At 49.0% G+C, this 15,893-nt stretch overlaps 5 protein-coding genes across 6 annotated transcripts; 3 read left to right on the top strand and 2 right to left on the bottom strand.

The window, feature by feature from the left end:
- Positions 1-64: 64 nt before the first annotated feature.
- Positions 65-5,325, top strand: PV06_09160 (uncharacterized protein). The gene is made up of 3 exons (XM_016410579.1): positions 65-583; positions 656-753; positions 842-5,325. The coding sequence occupies exons 1-3, from the start codon at positions 275-277 to the stop codon at positions 4,968-4,970; spliced, it is 4,536 nt and encodes a 1,511-aa protein (XP_016259601.1). The 5' UTR covers positions 65-274; the 3' UTR covers positions 4,971-5,325.
- Positions 5,326-6,275: 950 nt separating this feature from the next.
- On the top strand, positions 6,276-8,748 carry PV06_09159 (uncharacterized protein; the record flags this gene model as incomplete). The annotated part of the gene is made up of 8 exons (XM_016410578.1): positions 6,276-6,907; positions 7,022-7,234; positions 7,358-7,478; positions 7,548-7,784; positions 7,963-8,198; positions 8,294-8,341; positions 8,499-8,633; positions 8,730-8,748. Exons 1-8 carry the CDS (start codon positions 6,423-6,425, stop codon positions 8,746-8,748), a joined length of 1,494 nt encoding a protein of 497 aa, XP_016259600.1. The 5' UTR covers positions 6,276-6,422.
- Positions 8,706-11,311, bottom strand: PV06_09158 (uncharacterized protein). The gene is made up of 2 exons (XM_016410577.1): positions 10,011-11,311; positions 8,706-9,954 (listed from the first exon to the last, which is right to left on the bottom strand). The coding sequence occupies exons 1-2, from the start codon at positions 10,846-10,848 to the stop codon at positions 9,170-9,172; spliced, it is 1,623 nt and encodes a 540-aa protein (XP_016259599.1). The 5' UTR covers positions 10,849-11,311; the 3' UTR covers positions 8,706-9,169.
- A 195-nt stretch (positions 11,312-11,506) lies between these two features.
- On the top strand, positions 11,507-15,880 carry PV06_09156. Of its 2 annotated transcripts, XM_016410574.1 has the most exons (3): positions 11,507-12,125; positions 12,330-12,776; positions 12,823-15,880. In XM_016410574.1, exons 1-3 carry the CDS (start codon positions 11,722-11,724, stop codon positions 13,808-13,810), a joined length of 1,839 nt encoding a protein of 612 aa, XP_016259596.1. In that variant the 5' UTR covers positions 11,507-11,721; the 3' UTR covers positions 13,811-15,880. The 2 variants fall into 2 exon arrangements, with proteins under 2 accessions (XP_016259596.1, XP_016259597.1); XM_016410575.1 differs by having other exon boundaries at positions 11,507-12,776.
- On the bottom strand, positions 13,902-15,761 carry PV06_09157 (uncharacterized protein; the record flags this gene model as incomplete). The annotated part of the gene is made up of 1 exon (XM_016410576.1): positions 13,902-15,761. One exon carries the CDS (start codon positions 15,759-15,761, stop codon positions 13,902-13,904), a length of 1,860 nt encoding a protein of 619 aa, XP_016259598.1.
- Positions 15,881-15,893: the final 13 nt, after the last annotated feature.

Genomic DNA, 15,893 nt, shown 5'->3' with positions numbered 1-15,893 from the left:
ATGGCTTAGCATAGACCATCCGAGTCTAAGGAACCTCAACCCCCATCGGCAACACTGCAACAGTCACTGCGCGAATCCTGTCCCTGACAACTGCTCAACTCACTACCGCTGGACACATTCGCTCGCTCATCATTCTCTGGTCAGAGGCTGTGGCTAGAGGTTGCGCCTTCCTGGTTGCAATTCTCTCCATGCTGGCCACTCCCTGATCCGACAAATCACCCGACTCCGTCATCTCTCCCGATTTCAGCCTATCGAATCCCTCCTCCCCCCGATCATGGCCGCTACCACCATGTCGTCACTCCCTCCCCATGAAGGACTCGTCGACAACGTCCTCGACAAGCGCGATTCCGTTTCTGAGCCTAGCCTTCCTCCTCAAGTCCATACTCCTCCTACCACCGACGAGGCGAGCCACAAGGACGATGACGCAGCCTCGAGTTCATCCCTCTCCGATCTCGGCGATGACATGGAAGATGAAGAAAACAGAATGCGATTTGAAGAAGCGGCGAGGGCAGGCGCTGAAGCAGAACAATTCTCAGAAGTCAAACCTGATCGTTACGAAAATGGTGTCCCTATCTTTACTCCGGTACGGCAGCAGCCACAAATGCGCCCTCATTTTCAAGCAAATTAGTTGACACGCTGACATGGTTACCTATAGACGATGGAACAGTTCAAGGATTTTCAGAGATACGTCAAGGGAGTAGATCCCTATGGAATGCAGTCAGGCATTGTCTTGATCGATCCCCCAGAAGAATGGTGTGTACAGAGACTCTTCATAGAGCCTGGCCTTATTTGGCTGTTGGGTCATTGATTTCCTGAACGTCGAGTCTAACAAAAATTGCAGGAAACGTGCTCGAAAAGCTCTGGACGACATGATCAAGACTATCAAGATCAAAAACCCCATCATGCAGGAGTTCCACGGTGCGCAAGGTATCTATACCCAGCGGAACATCGAGAAGATGCGATCATACAATCTCCCACAGTGGAAATCGACCTGTGAGCAGACAGAAAACCAACCGCCAGCCAAACGTGGGGAGAAGCGTATGAATGCGGATAAGCTGCTGGGCCGTGGGAGCACTCGAACTCGGAGGACGGAATCCTCAGCAACACCGGAAAGTGGCAAAAGAAGAGGACGACCGCCGAAACATATAAAGCAAGAGCCCCTCGAACACGATTCCACCCTACGCGCTCCACCGACACCCACGAGCCCGGACGTCAAGCCCGCAGTCATGATGAGCGAAGAGCCCGAAGAAGCACGTGGAGACACGGCAGAGCCAACTCCTACCAAGGGCAAGTCTGTAAAAAAGCCTGGCAGGCCCAGAGGCAGACCACCGAAGAGCACTACAGGCAAGAAAGAAGGAGGTGGCAGCAAAGGCGCTGAAACTACTGTTGCAGCACGAAGATTAAGAAATGCACGTGAAGCCAATGATGACATTGACGAAGAGGCTTTTATAGATTTTGATTACCGAGTTTACGACAATGACCAATGGACAGCTGAGCGCTGCGAGGAATTGGAGGACAAGTACTGGAAAAGTCTCAACTTCAGCAATCCTATGTATGCTGCGGATATGCCTGGATCTCTATTCGACGAGGATACCAAGGAGTGGAATGTCGCCAAGTTGCCTAACCTACTAGACCTTTTGGGCCAGCCTATCCCTGGGGTCAATACTGCATATCTATATCTGGGAATGTGGCGTGCGACCTTTGCGTGGCATTTGGAAGATGTCGATCTTTACAGCATCAACTATATTCATTTTGGTGCACCGAAACAGTGGTACAGCATCTCACAAAAGGATGCTCCGAAATTTGAAGCGGCCATGAAATCACTGTGGAGTTCGGATGCGAAGAGTTGTGATCAATTCTTGCGCCACAAGACATACCTAGTCTCTCCTTCCATCCTCAAATCCAAGTTTGGAGTGACTGTCAACAAGGTTGTCCATAGAGAGGGACAATTCGTCATCACATTTCCAATCGGCTATCATTCAGGCTATAATCTTGGTTACAACTGTGCCGAGTCGGTGAATTTTGCCATTGAGAACTGGCTGCAATATGGAAAGACCGCGCGCAAGTGCCAGTGCGAGGCAGACAGTGTTTTCATTGACGTTGACTGGTTCATGCGCAGACTGAACGGCGAGCCTACCCCCGAGTTTGAGGAGGTAGAAGTGACCGATGATGAAGACGAGCTTGACGATGCCGCTGACCTTCCAACACCACCAGCCAGCGACAGAGGCAAGATGAAACTGCCGCAAAAGAGGAAGCGTGGACCGAAAGATCCTGGCCCCAATAAAAAGGCCAAGAAACTCATCAGGATCCGGAAGGTCAGCAAACATCAACCTTGCTGTTTGTGTCCAAACGACTTTGTCTGGGAAGAGCTCTTACCGACCTCCCATGGACAGAAAGCTCATCGAACTTGCGCAATGTATACGCCCGAGACATATATTGCCAACAAAGACGGCAAAGAGATGGTGTACAACGTTGAAAACATCAGCAAGGCTCGTCTCGAACTCAAGTGCTATGAATGTCGACAGAAGAAGGGTTCATGCTTTCAGTGCTCTTCAGCCAAATGTACAAAGTCATATCACGCGACTTGCGCCATGCAGGCCGGTGTACAGGTTGACAAAGGCGAGATTGCAGTATGGCACGAGGGCGTTGAATATCGTGACATTGGCTTTGATTGGCGATGCCGACTTCATCGTACTGTCAAACGAACGAGGATCACTAGCGAGCTCTCTGCTTGCAACCATGCCAACAGCTGCCGGCAAAATGCGGATTTCCGCGAATTCTTGGCCAAGCTCAAGGACGGAGAATTGATCCAGTTCCAAGCCACCAATTCTGACGACATTGAGGCTGGCCTTGTGATTGCTGGGTACGACTCAGGTCAAGATTCGGTTTTGGTCAAAGTCCTACCAGACCTGAAAACCGTCAAAGAAGTCGACCCCTCAGCCATTCTATTTGTTGATAGCGCGACTTCTTGTTTGCAGAGACCGTCAGCCAACGCTCTGGATCTTCCGGAAACTCTTCAAGGCAAGACTGCATCGTTTCCAGAATCTACTGAGAAGAAACCTAGTGCTGGTGATGTCTTTACCGAAGAACCTAGAACTGAATGGGCAGAGTTTGTCTCTGCAGAGCCTCCCGTCAATACGGATCAGAAGCCTGTCGACATCTCTAAAGAGAAGCAATTGTGGCTATACCTCGGAGACATTTCTTCTGATGCAAAACCTCATTACACGGCAGATCCTGACAAACGTGTGCATGATCCTGCATCCAATTTCCTCGACCTCGTCACGCCTCGCAAGTCGGCCATGGCACCACCGCCTCAACCGAAACGTCAGTCTCTCAGTGCGTCCCATCCCATGCTCAATGTGGCTGCGCGGAATGCAGCCATGGCAAACATGCGTCAAACCACTCCGCAGGCAGCGTCGCCAGTAATTCCGGGTACTTTTAGCGGCACAACGCAGAATTTAACGATGAATCGTGGCCAGGAGACGGCCAGCAATGCACCAAAGACTGGACAGACCAAACAATCTCAATACCGGGACATGATGACTGGCCAAGAAGCTCGCTTGAACGAACAAGCGCGCATACTTCAACGACAGCAAGCCAAGTCATTACAGCTGGACGTCGCCGAGAAAACAAACACGATGAGCCACGCTAATATTGGTATTGACCAGGAGGCTGTGCAAAGACAGAGGCAATTTCAGCAGCAGGCATCTCAACATGCCAAACACATGAAGGAGTGGTCTAACGATCCTTCATTGCCTCCCCTGAAGCAATATGAGCAGTTTCCCACTTTCACCAGCATGGGACATTCAGGAAACTATGGGAGCCCGTCCATGATGAACGCTGGTTTTCGACCGCAACAGTTCCAGTACAGCAATGACTGGATGACTACCGGTTCATCGAGCGGAAGGACAAATTATCATGGTTCTCAGGGCATGGGCATGAGTTCTATGCTGTCATCGCAGTCCAACCCGTATCAGTCATCATCGTCCTCCATAACGCCATTCCCAGCATATGTGCAACAGTCTCACCTAGAATTCCCATACTCCACCCAGGCTACAAGCAACAATACGACTACTGGGTCGTATCAGTCAACGAGTATAGAAAACATTCGAGCTGCTGCAAGTCAACCACCTCCACCTCCTCCGTCGGCTGAAGTGGAACGACGACGGCGAATTTCCAATCCAGCTTATCCCTTCAAGAGTCCAGATCAGATCAAGGCGCAGAAGGAAGCGGAGAAGAGGTCGCCTCCAGGCAGCCGGCCTACAAGCTCATATATGCTCCCTAGTCCCCGAGTTCAGCACGACACATACATGCATTCAGCATCGCCTACAGGTTCCATGCAACCTCTCGACCCTCATAATCCGCCTCAATTTGTCAATCCAAATGCCACACAGATCAGTCCTCCTGGTTCAAGTGCGGGCCATCGATCCGCTAGGGGCAGCTTTTCAGGGTTTGGCACTCAACCAATCCTTGGTCCTTCGCTACCCGCTGGTGTCAGGAGATCCTTTTCGATGGACATGACATTGCCGGACATGGCTCCCTTCCCTGCCGCCTCGTTGCCGTTTAGTGGATACATTCCCAAAAGGTCCATCTACGACCCTCTAAGCCAGGTGAATGCTTTCCAACAGGCCAAGCCTCAACTCTCCGAACCACCAATGGCTCCAATGTCTAGCAAATTGATCGAGACGCTGGAGAAACGAGCCATTGGTGCCAATGGATTGCAACTGAATGATCGAGCAATCCCCAAGCAATTGACAGATTGGCGTGAACGAGGTGGCTTCTGGGGTCGCGTAGCCAAGTATTATATTTCGAAACACCAAGCGACCGCCACTCTATACAGGTCACCTTTTATGGCGATGAGTCAACAAGCCGATACTGCGACGCTTTCGGACAGATACTATCAGAGCTTGGAGGGGGATCAGCGATCCAAAATTGACGCCTTTCGACGGAGCAAGGAGAGTCAGGAATAGCTCAGGCAATAAATGATGGAGTTTTTGCCCTCGTAGTGATGGGTCTGAGTTTGGCAATGCAAACAGGATTAGGAGTATTGTGGTAAGAGCATCGTTTGATTGGGCCTATCTTTTACATGACTGTGGATGAGTGATATGACGGGGAAACGATAAGGTGGAATTGGCATCACTGCCAGCAGACGTCTTGATGAACAGCTTCGTCAAGACTTTATGTGTGCGTTGTTTAGTTGAGATGACTCTGATGAATGAGAAGATAGGCAGTTACATTCTTTTACTGCCAACACTCGTCCGGTATATGCAGATAAATATACTCTGAGACCAGAAAAGCAAATGAGAATTTTTTTTGGTTCAAGAGGATTTTCTTGATTTCTCTGTACGTGTTCTCATTCTTCGCTTTTTACCCTGGTTGGCCACCCGATATTTCGGTAGGATGAAGGTCGAGTCTGAACCATCCCGGCAATGCATATCATGAGGACGCTCTCTTTTCTAGGCTGGCCCGCGTTCGGTCTGCACGATTCGAACACGACCGAACTCCATCATGACAACGGTGGCATGGTGTCTCTTTTCAGTGTCAAAGTGTGTTTTCTATCTTGCCTGTGCCTCGTGCTGGGGGTTGTCCCGTCACGTCATGGACATAAGCGTGGGTGGCCTGGTTTTATTGAAGTCTCGAGGCAGAAGGCGGGAAAAAGATGCTTACCAGCACCCAACCTAGAATTTTATGTTTCGTGCCCAGTTTGTTCTTCGATCTTTTCATCGTTTGGTGTGACAAAAGCTACGATTGAGTGGCACTAGGACGCAAAAAGATTGAGACGGTGTGAATATGTGAGTTACTTGGAAAAGAGGTTTTCTACCTTTGTCAATATTTTGTTCAAAATTTTTGAATGACGATATGTCTCTTATTGCGGGATACGTTGGGCTAATCACCATACGTTTTGAGGTACAACTACAGGATCTTCAGGTTCAAAGACATGATTCATGCTTTTGTTGGTCGACAACACGGTGATGACGATTCACGACTCTCTGCCGGTCTGGTGCCGCTGGCCATGGTAGGTATCATATTCGCCATCCTCCCTAGCGAAGCTTGACCAGAAACATGACCAAGGTACTTACGAACTTACGGTACATCTAGGTCACAGTTACAATCGCAATTACTGTGCACATGATCCTAGGGGCGTTGTACAGGATCTACTTACACCCCTTGAGCAAATATCCCGGCCCGAAAGTATATCACACCACCAACTTGGTGAGAGTGTATTTTGTCCTACGTGGGGAATGGGTTCACAAGGTATCCGAGATACATGAAAGATTTGGTCCGGTGAGTTACTTTACAATACGTACTCGTCGACACTCGTCAGTGTTTGCCGGTGCTTGCCACCTTGGAGAATCCATTCTAGAGGCAAAAAGTTTGATCGTTGTCTTTTTTTCTCTCGTGTTCTTTGGCCAACACTTTATATGTACATGTCAAAGGTCGTCCGTGTCGGTCCCGATGAATTGTCATACGTCACTGAGCAGGCATGGGCGGATATCTACAAGACCAGAAAGGGCGGTACCACGAATTCGGGAAAACAACTACAAAAATTCATGCCTAGACCACCTGGGTTTCAGCACGGTCTCATGGACAATCCGTTTGATGATGAACAGGCGGTGTGTAGAAAGGCATTAGTGGCGGGAATGAATGATCGTTCCGTCAGGATGAAAGAATCAACCATTTTACAAAAGAATGTAGGTTTGTTGATTGAAAAGATGAAGATGAAGATCAACACGTCCAAGACTTGGTCCACCAGAGATAGGCCAGAGGAAATCCATGGCCAAGGACAAGACGATGGCGAGGAAGACTCGAAAGAGGGTGAAGGAATAATCGATCTCGCCAATTGTTTGGAATGTGTCGCCATGGATGTCATTGGAGATTTTGTCTCTGGTGAGACGTTCGGTTGTTTGTATGTCGACATTTTACGCCCCCCCCTTCATCTTCACCTTGGGTATCCATACGCCTTTACCATGAGGTGAGCTTCGTGAAGATGGACACTGACAAAAAGATCTGTCTGTTGTAGGGACAACCTCGAACTAAACCCATTGTTCGACAAGATTGTCAATTCTCTCAAGCAACTCGCCATAGGATGTGGGTTTGAATCTTGTCGTTTGACGAAACCGATTGTTCGAATGGGGAAACCTAGATTCGACACCGTGGTTGAGATACGACGACGTCTTGAGAGGAGGGAACAACAACAGCAGCAGCAGGACAATCCTAAATCGGAAGATGATATGTGAGTGTTCCCAGTATTCCCAAGTCGACGGTCAATCTTCGAGAGAGCAGAAGTGGATACCCCAAAACCCGCCCAACTGAGATTGTGATATCGAAGAGGTGCTGACCACGCCTTGTTTGAAAGATTATACCACGTTTTCAAAGACGTCGAGACTTCAAAGGGCTTAGGATATAAGAATTTGGCGGAACGTGTGGCCGCCGACGCCATAACTGGTGGGTTCGATACGATTGCTATAGCTATGGTGGTGAGTAAAGGACTTTCGTTCCCATTTTACCAGTCTTTCTCAGCACTAAAACCAACATTTGACATACAGGGTGCAATGTACTTTCTAGTCAAGAACCCTGAAAAGATGAAGATCCTCCGAGACGAAATCAGAGGAACATTCGAGACCGACGATGAAATCACACTCGCCCGAGTCAATTCTTTACCATACTTGACCGCCGTCTTTTCCGAGACTTTGAGACTTTGGCCTCCCGGCCCTGAAACTTTGAGAAGAGTGACAAACGGTCCGGGAGGGAACATTATCGATGGCGAATGGGTACCACCTAACGTAAGCATTCAGGTCCTGTTGCTTGTTCGGGAACAAAATGTGTTTTGTTTTTTCCCTGGCACTTCGTCCTCTTCATGGTTTCCCCCCCTTTTTGTTTCTTGTCCTTCAACAAACTGTTCTTACTTTTTGGGTACCGTGAACCACTCCTGACTGACCTCTCTACCTGGTCATTTTGTAGACATTGGTCGGTGTCTACCATTGGACGGCAGGAAGGTATAAAGGAGCGTGGACCGACGCGGATGAATTTGTACCCGAGAGATGGTTCGACCGAGACAACGACACATCCACCGACAAAGACACAAAAACGGAAACAAACACGACCAACCAGGACAATGTTGGTGGAAGATACAAAAACGACAAAAGAGGAGTCGTCAATTCTTTTCAATTGGGCCCTAGAAATTGTCCCGGCCAGAGGTAAGTAGTGTGCCCTTTGCTTCACCTCACCGGCCCATCCCGTCAACACACACGACAAGTCTCAACCACATCCAAATCATTAATCGGTCATGCAGCCTCGCAAACGCAGAGTTCAGACTCGTCATTACCCATTTGATATGGAAGTAAGTCTCGGGACTTTCAGTCACATACCTCAATCCTCGATCCTCACAGTTCCCGCTTCCCACCCTTTTACTTCTCGCCGTATATTCCTCTTGAACAATTCAACCCCGGCCAACTCTTCTGCTTTTTTTTCTTTCCCCTCTTACTGACGAATTACAGCTTCGACGTCGAGGCCGCCTCGGCACAGGAACAAATCCCGGATTGGTCCAAGACCAAAATCTTTGGTCTGGTGGCGGAAAAGAGACCTCTGACGGTCAAGTTGAGACTCAGAAAGACAGAGCCGGGGGGCACTCCGTAAGTATCGCTCATCCAACAACAAACACCATCAACAAATTCAGTTCGATCGAGTACGGACTGACCGACCATTGAATCACCAATATTTTCAAGCAGGATGCTTTGGAATTTCTAAAGTACTACTAGTACATACGGCAAGGGGCCTCGCTGCTCAGCTTTCTGAAGCAGCAGCGAATCTGGAAAAAATCAACCTAGACCTAGAACTAGACCTAGACTCATTCCTCAAGAAGATGCCTTGCCCAACCTGTGATAATAAATCACTTTTTTTTGTACAGCACAGCACAAAAATATTGCCTGATCCCATGGTGTCTGTGCTCGCCTCCCACCAATTTCAATTGAGAAAACCACGCCATGCTTGTATCGTGGCCTCAAAGAGCACCAAAAACGCCTGAATGCCGCTGAAATGTACTCGATCAATTAACGTCTATCCCGAACCTCACCCATTTACCCATTTCCTTTCCTGAAAACAATCATCATGAGCCTCCATTTATTGCTTGGGAGACATTGCCGTTCCAACAGCAGAATAATATGTCTTTTCAATCATGATAGTCTTTCTTTTGACCGGGTTTGGGTACATTGGCAGCTGGTCGTAGAGCTTCATCTTCATCGCCTTTGCCTTTGCCCTCGTCGTCGGTCTTTTTCTTTTCACCCTTGTAGGTATTAATCTTCTGCACACTTTCTTTTCTTGGCTCTTTGTTTTGTGTACCCTTGGGAGTATCTTTTCCGGTCTTCAATTTGCCATCGGCATCTTCCTTTACTTCTGGCTTTCCTGTTCGATCTGCGATCGCCTGTTTGTCCTTTTCCCATTGCGAGTCGACTTTTTGGAAAGACTCTTGTGCCTTTTTGATCTTTTTGGCTTCCTCTTTCTCTTTGGCCTCACGTTCCTTCTTTTCCTTTTCCATCTCATCCATGTGCCTTATATCATCGACAGATGGTTCGTAAAGATGCCAGACCGTGTAATGTGGGAGGCCAACGACTGAGAATTGCATTCGCTTCGCCATCTTGCCGAAGCCTTCCGTTTCAGCGTGTCGTTCAAAGGAGAAGGCTGGGAAGTGGACACCGGCGCGGAAAACTCGTGCTTTGGCCAGGATAGAGACACCGCCAACACCGTCCAACTCCATCTCAACGTCTGGATCTCCATAGGGATCGCGGAGGTAGGCCAAATGAGGACGCCATGTGGCATACTCAGCATATCCTTCTACGATGACAGCATCTTCATCCAATGTCTCGGCTAGGGCAATAGCGGTTTCGGATTCTTGCCAGGAATTCAAATCATAGGGTTGCTCTCCACCTAGCCAATCGGGCAAAGGTCGCCAAATATCTATAAGTGAAAACGTTAGCTGATAATCAGGGTTGAACTTTCGGGCTGTGTCCTACTAGGAACAATGACATCCTTGTCATGTCTCATCAAATCCTCGATGACGGTGAAAGGGCAGGTTTCCACATCAGCATCACGCCAATATACCCAGCTATGGTATGGTCTCAAAGCAGCACTGAGTAACCAATTGCGTGCTTGTGCCATAAGTTTACGGCGACTGGCTTGGGCAGCGAAACCATGTCTGCTTTCAAAATCTTGACTGATGGATTGTCCAAAATCCTTGTGGATGATTGAGATCTCTCCATAAGGCTGTGATGGATTGGGATCGGCTTGCAGCTCTTCAAGAAGCCTGGAGAGTAATTCTTCGGTTTCATCCTTTGAATCGGAAACAAGGAAGGCCAGATCGACCAAGTGGTGGGGGTATGTGAAGTTTCTCAGGTGACTAAAAAACATGTTTAGATGCGTCGCTGCATCTCTCAAAGGTGTACAAAGCAAGACTCTCTCTTCTCTTTCCCATCCCACGGAAGTTCCTTGAACATCTTCCAGGTCATAGTACCGTAGTGTTTCAATGTCCGAATGATCTTGTATCGATCCTCCAGAACTCGACCACGATGGAATTCGTGACGTCGAGGGAGTAAACAGCCAGAGTAGCAATGCGAAGATTCCCAGTGCAAGTCCACCTAGACGCATGAGACGAGAGCGGTTGTGCAAAGCTCTTTTCTTGGGTTCGAATTTCTTGTGAAAGGATGCATCGTGCTTTTCATCATCGTAAAGATCAGGCATGTCCCATATGTACTTGCTCTCAAGGTCTGATCTCTCCGAGAACTTGTTGTACACTTCATCGTCTCGTTTCTTGTGAGCGGCATAGCCGTTGGCAAAGGCGTGATGCCTGTTCATCCCGTCACCTCATCACCCGACTCCCCTCTTGCAGTGACGTGCGACTATTGACCAGCAAGAGACCCACACAGCACACCGCAGTAAGGGTTTGGTAATGAGCAGGGAGTTGGGGAAGCGCCGAGTCCGGCTATGGCGACGGAGCGATCAAGGACGAGGAGTTCGGAACAGAGGATGTGAGGACGGGTAACGTTGAAGAGAGAAAAGAGTATGCTAAAACCACAGTCTGCACTTTGAGATCTGGGCTGGCCGGGAAGAGAAGAGGCCAGATGTGAAAGTGGTGCCTGCGTTGTGTGACGGACAGTGTCGCACGGCAATGGGTGGTAGTCTTCCTGCAGAAGAGAATTTGAGAAGTGAAGAATTGTTAAAAGAACATATGGAGAGATGCAGACATGCCAAAGACCTCAGGTGTCAAGGGACTGTCATAGGAAGATGCCAATGTCCACAACCTGGTGCTTAACTGTCAAGACCTTGCAAGGAGCATTTGGGGGCTTCGTAACTGACACTGACGACTTGTGCCTCCCGAATGAGGCTAGCGCCTCTTAGCGTCATATCCATATTCGGCAAGCTGAGCGAGTGTATATAAAGCGGCGAGACGGAGTCAGTTGATGAGGCTTAGCCGAAGACCAAACACTTTCCTTCTCTTCTCCTTCCATGATCCCAACCGCTGACAAAACATCTCCTTTCTGGAGCACAGAATACTGTCAGTGTGCATGGATGTGAACGATGAACACTCACACTATTTGACGCGTTATGTCGATCTTGATGTGTGGAACGAGCCCTTTCAAACGTCAAACACATCTTCGATGTGAGCTGCGGCAGAATCCCTGTATGTCGTAAATAGCCAGAGTAGGCTGTGCAAGCAAGTGGACCGACATGACCCCCGAAGAGTCCGCGTCACCACCTCTCCGAGCGGATTCTGCACGCGCCAGAACGAGAAGAGGTGCTGTGTGCACTACCTGTCGACAGGCGAAGCAACAATGTGATGCTGCTGAATTGGCTCCGGCACCATGTACACGTTGCTCAAAATTTGGTCGACATTGTGCCATCGACCCGACTTTCCGCAGAGTCAAGAAACGAAGCCATGCGAACGCACTGGAGACAGACACTCAAGGAGCAGAGATTGGACAGGAGAGCTTTGCGGAGGTTGCTTCCCAGGCAAGCGGGCAACCAGCACGATCGTCTTCAATAGCCCTTCCATTATACTGTGCTCACATTAGACCTCAAAGACTGGAAAATGTCCAAATCAGTTCGGTTGATATCGTCAACCTTATACAGCAGTAAGTCCAGACAATGTTTCAGTCTCGAGTCAGCAAAGACACATTACGAGCTGCAGATTCCCCTTTTTCTGCGTTGTTGGTGATCTGTGATGTCTTCCAATGGAAGATTGGTGCTCCCCATGGCTGAAGTGTTCTTTTTGCTGCACTTGGAACCCTTCTCTGTATGAACAGGTATTCCATGAATCTTCAGCTTACTCGTGGCAGGTTTTACTCGATCTATCACCCACAATTTCCCATCTTACCAGACATCATGACCTTCGCTCAACAGTACAACTCCAACAGGTTGCTCCTTTGGTCAGTTCTCGCTATTTCGGCTGGCAACTCTTCAGTGACTTCAGCACTGTATAACTCCCTTGTGAACCCAGTTCGACGCCTTGCTGGCGATATTTATAGCCACCAGAGCCGAGGCCTTGAAGCCGTTCAAGCATTACTCCTTCTATGCGCATGGCCCTTCCCTTATCAACAGACTGTGAATGATCCTTCGCCAATGTATTGTTCCCTAGCAACAGCGATTGCACATCAGATAGGACTACATCGTCCTCCAGCACTCAGTAATGACTTCGACTTTCAAGTGGATGGGCCTGAATCAAGCAGGGTGAAAGTTCGGGACCGTGAACGGGCCTGGCTCGGATGTTTTGTCATGAACTATACGTTAGTTGAAAAGGATGCTTACTGAAACGTAGCTGATCCAGTGCAGAATCTCAATAAGATTGGGTATCCCATCCCCCATTTCATCCTATCGGTCAATCAGCTCCGCGATCGCAAAGGAGCCACCCTCGCACCTAGCAGACACGCTCATCGGTCTAGTTCATGTTGCTTACCTAGGCCATAAAACAACAACAGCTCTTGGCGACGATGCCTCCGCTCCATCAGGACTAGTAGATGACCCTGCACGACTGATTCACTTCTTCGACCATGATTTTCAAGCCGCATGCCAGTCGTTGCACGGTAAAATATCATCGCAGTGTGACGTATTCCTACTACATTCGCGGCTGACCCTATATTCTTACGCATTCAACGACAAAGGCACCCAGAATCCGAATCAGGCCTACGATGTTGAGAAGTCAGAGCTCTCTGGAAAGGCTCTTTCTGCTGCCATGAAACTCATGCAGCTAGCATGCGAAAACTTTAACGCAAGTCTTCGATGGCCAGCATTTGTTAAAAACTGCGTCATCTATGCCACGTGTCTGGCTGCTTTCATTGTATCCAAGGTGAAACAATCTGAAATTGAGGTCAAGACGATAATCGACACTTGCGAAGCCGCAAATAGTCTCATAAGACTTTGGTCCTTGTTCCCAAAAGATAATTACTCCCGAATTTCAACACATATTGCTCGATTTATCGACTCTATCAATCAAAGGACGTCATTCATGATGGCAACACCCGAAGACACCAGAGGTGGTCTCGCACGTCAAACGCCTGTTACTTCACGCATGTCGGCAAATGTGATGTTCAATGTCATATGGCCAGCAAAGAAGGCGGGTATGAACGGGACTGCACCTACTCTCGGTGATGAGGCACAGTCAGTCGTGCATCCATTAGTAAACACTATGATGGAAGAGGAGGACGCTCACGATACTGGTCTGCCTACTCAAGTAAATCTCGGCCCGATGGACACTATAGACTTTGGTTCTTTCGACGATATTTTTGCTGACTGGTCCGACCTTCTTGGAAACACGACCTGAACGAACGATGTGACCCGTTCACCTAGCTTTCCGAATCTATGGTCTGCATACTTTAAACCAGGTCGCTAGAGTCTCATCTATGTGTCAACGCTCAAAAAGTCCCGTTGCCAATCTTTGGCTCGGGAACTTCCAAATACATGAGCCTGACATGTTGACAACTGCCATGAGTATCTGTCTCACCGAATCCTCCTGATACGACAGGTCTTTTCAGGGTGGCTTTAAAGGCAAAGGCAGGGTCCCACCAAACTGCCGCGACAACCTCCGACTCATCAATGCCATATATGGCCGCAATGCTCGAGCTAGAAAGAACCCCGGCCTCCTTCACCCAAGCATAGTTCTCCGGTTTATCGAACATTACATCGAATGTAACCTCATAAGGGCCAGCATTCTTAGACCGCACGACCGAGGCAAGTTCGGCCAAATACTGGTAGCCATCTCGTGGTGGAGGGGATAGGATCGACCTGTTGTTCTCGGCCTTCATTTCAGTTGAATTGGTAGCTGCCTTTTGACTGGGAGGTGCAAATATGTTGGCTGGTGTAGAGCTCACTGCTGTTCCTGAACCGTGCAATTGGACCATTTTCCGAGGAAAGTGCGCAACAGGGTCGTCTACCGTCATCAGATGGTATATACAGAATTCACAGACCTTCCCCATGGGAACGTCAAACGATCCACAGGACATGGCGAAATTCCCTGATGTGGACATCTGACCGGGATATGCAGTATGCATACAGGCCACCCTAGCGGCATTAATGACACGTGTGGCTTCCTCCTGGGTGGCTGCTCTGGCTTCTCCTGCAATTGCTGCTGATTGGGGAATATGGTCAGAGGCATGTTTTGCTCCCTTGAACATGCTGATATGGTCGCCATTGCCATAAGTAGTCAGCTTGAGCTCGTAATCAAACTTACAAACCGAGGAGACATGGGCTCTGATCTTGTTGACAAAGACTCCCAGCTGGGAAATCAAGACAGGGTCACTGAAGCCCCCGAAGAATGTGCTGTGGAAGCCCGCGGTGCGAGCACCCTCCAGTTTGATCGTGTACTCCCCTTTCGGCGTAGGGGTGAATATCGCTCCTTGGACACGTACCGTTCTGTTGTCTGGAAGCTGTTCGTAGGTTGTGGCTCTGAGATCCAAGGTGCCGCCGGGACCCACGAGAATGTCTGGTCGCGTCTTCTCATACAGGGTATGAGCAGCGACTGAAACTGGAGTGCACGCCGCAGCAGGGTTGTTGGGAACAATGTCAAAATGGTCCCGCCTGACGAATGCCATTGCTTCTCTGCTCTTTGGCTTTGCACAAAGCGCGCCACATTCCAGTATTTTGCCCATGTGATATGCGATGCCCAAGTCGTCAAAACCTTTATGTATGCAGAATGCAGCGTATGGTGATGGATCATAAGTGCGGCCGCCAATGATGATATCGAAATCTGGAAACTCTTCCATGGCCTTTGTGTAGGGCTCCAATCCCATCTGTGCAACAACAAGGGAAGCATCATTGATATCCTTCTCTTGTAGAGGTGGTACGGCAGAACCACATGGTGCGACTGCATTGGCGGAAAGAGCGTTTTGGACCACCTCTTTGTCGATTTCTGAATATATCTTGACCAGCTTCATTGGCCGAAAACCGTTCTTCTTGATGATCTCTTGAATGATATCAGCAAACACGTCAACATGGGCGTTGGATCCGTCTCCCCCAGCGCTGCCGATGAGAACAGGGACTCGGTGCGAATGAGCCGCGGCAATGAATGGCTCTAGGTCATGCTGATATGCTTCTCTGGGGCAAGACATTGTTCCCAGCGCAAGCTTGGATGGCCCGCTGTCTGTTGAGCCTGAGTCGGCAATGATGGCGTCAACGCCTTCCGCGATGGTCGACCAGAATATGTCGTGGTTATAGCCATATCCCAACATACCAACGGGCGTGAAGAGGCGTAGCTCATCTTTCCAAGGGGAAGGCATATTGGTATTGGTCTCTTCAAGACACGGAGAAAGAAAACAGCCGAAACGAATGCTGGGCTAGAAAGAATAGTGAGAATACCAAGCAATCTAAAGGACGCAGCGAACTATTTAGCCTCTCCTCGATATGCGACA

This window comes from Exophiala oligosperma, assembly GCF_000835515.1.
Source record: "Exophiala oligosperma strain CBS 72588 unplaced genomic scaffold supercont1.9, whole genome shotgun sequence".
NCBI classification, from domain to species: domain Eukaryota; kingdom Fungi; phylum Ascomycota; class Eurotiomycetes; order Chaetothyriales; family Herpotrichiellaceae; genus Exophiala; species Exophiala oligosperma.
The sequence above is the reverse complement of the archived record's forward strand: the minus strand, read 5'-3'. Positions and strand labels throughout refer to the sequence as shown.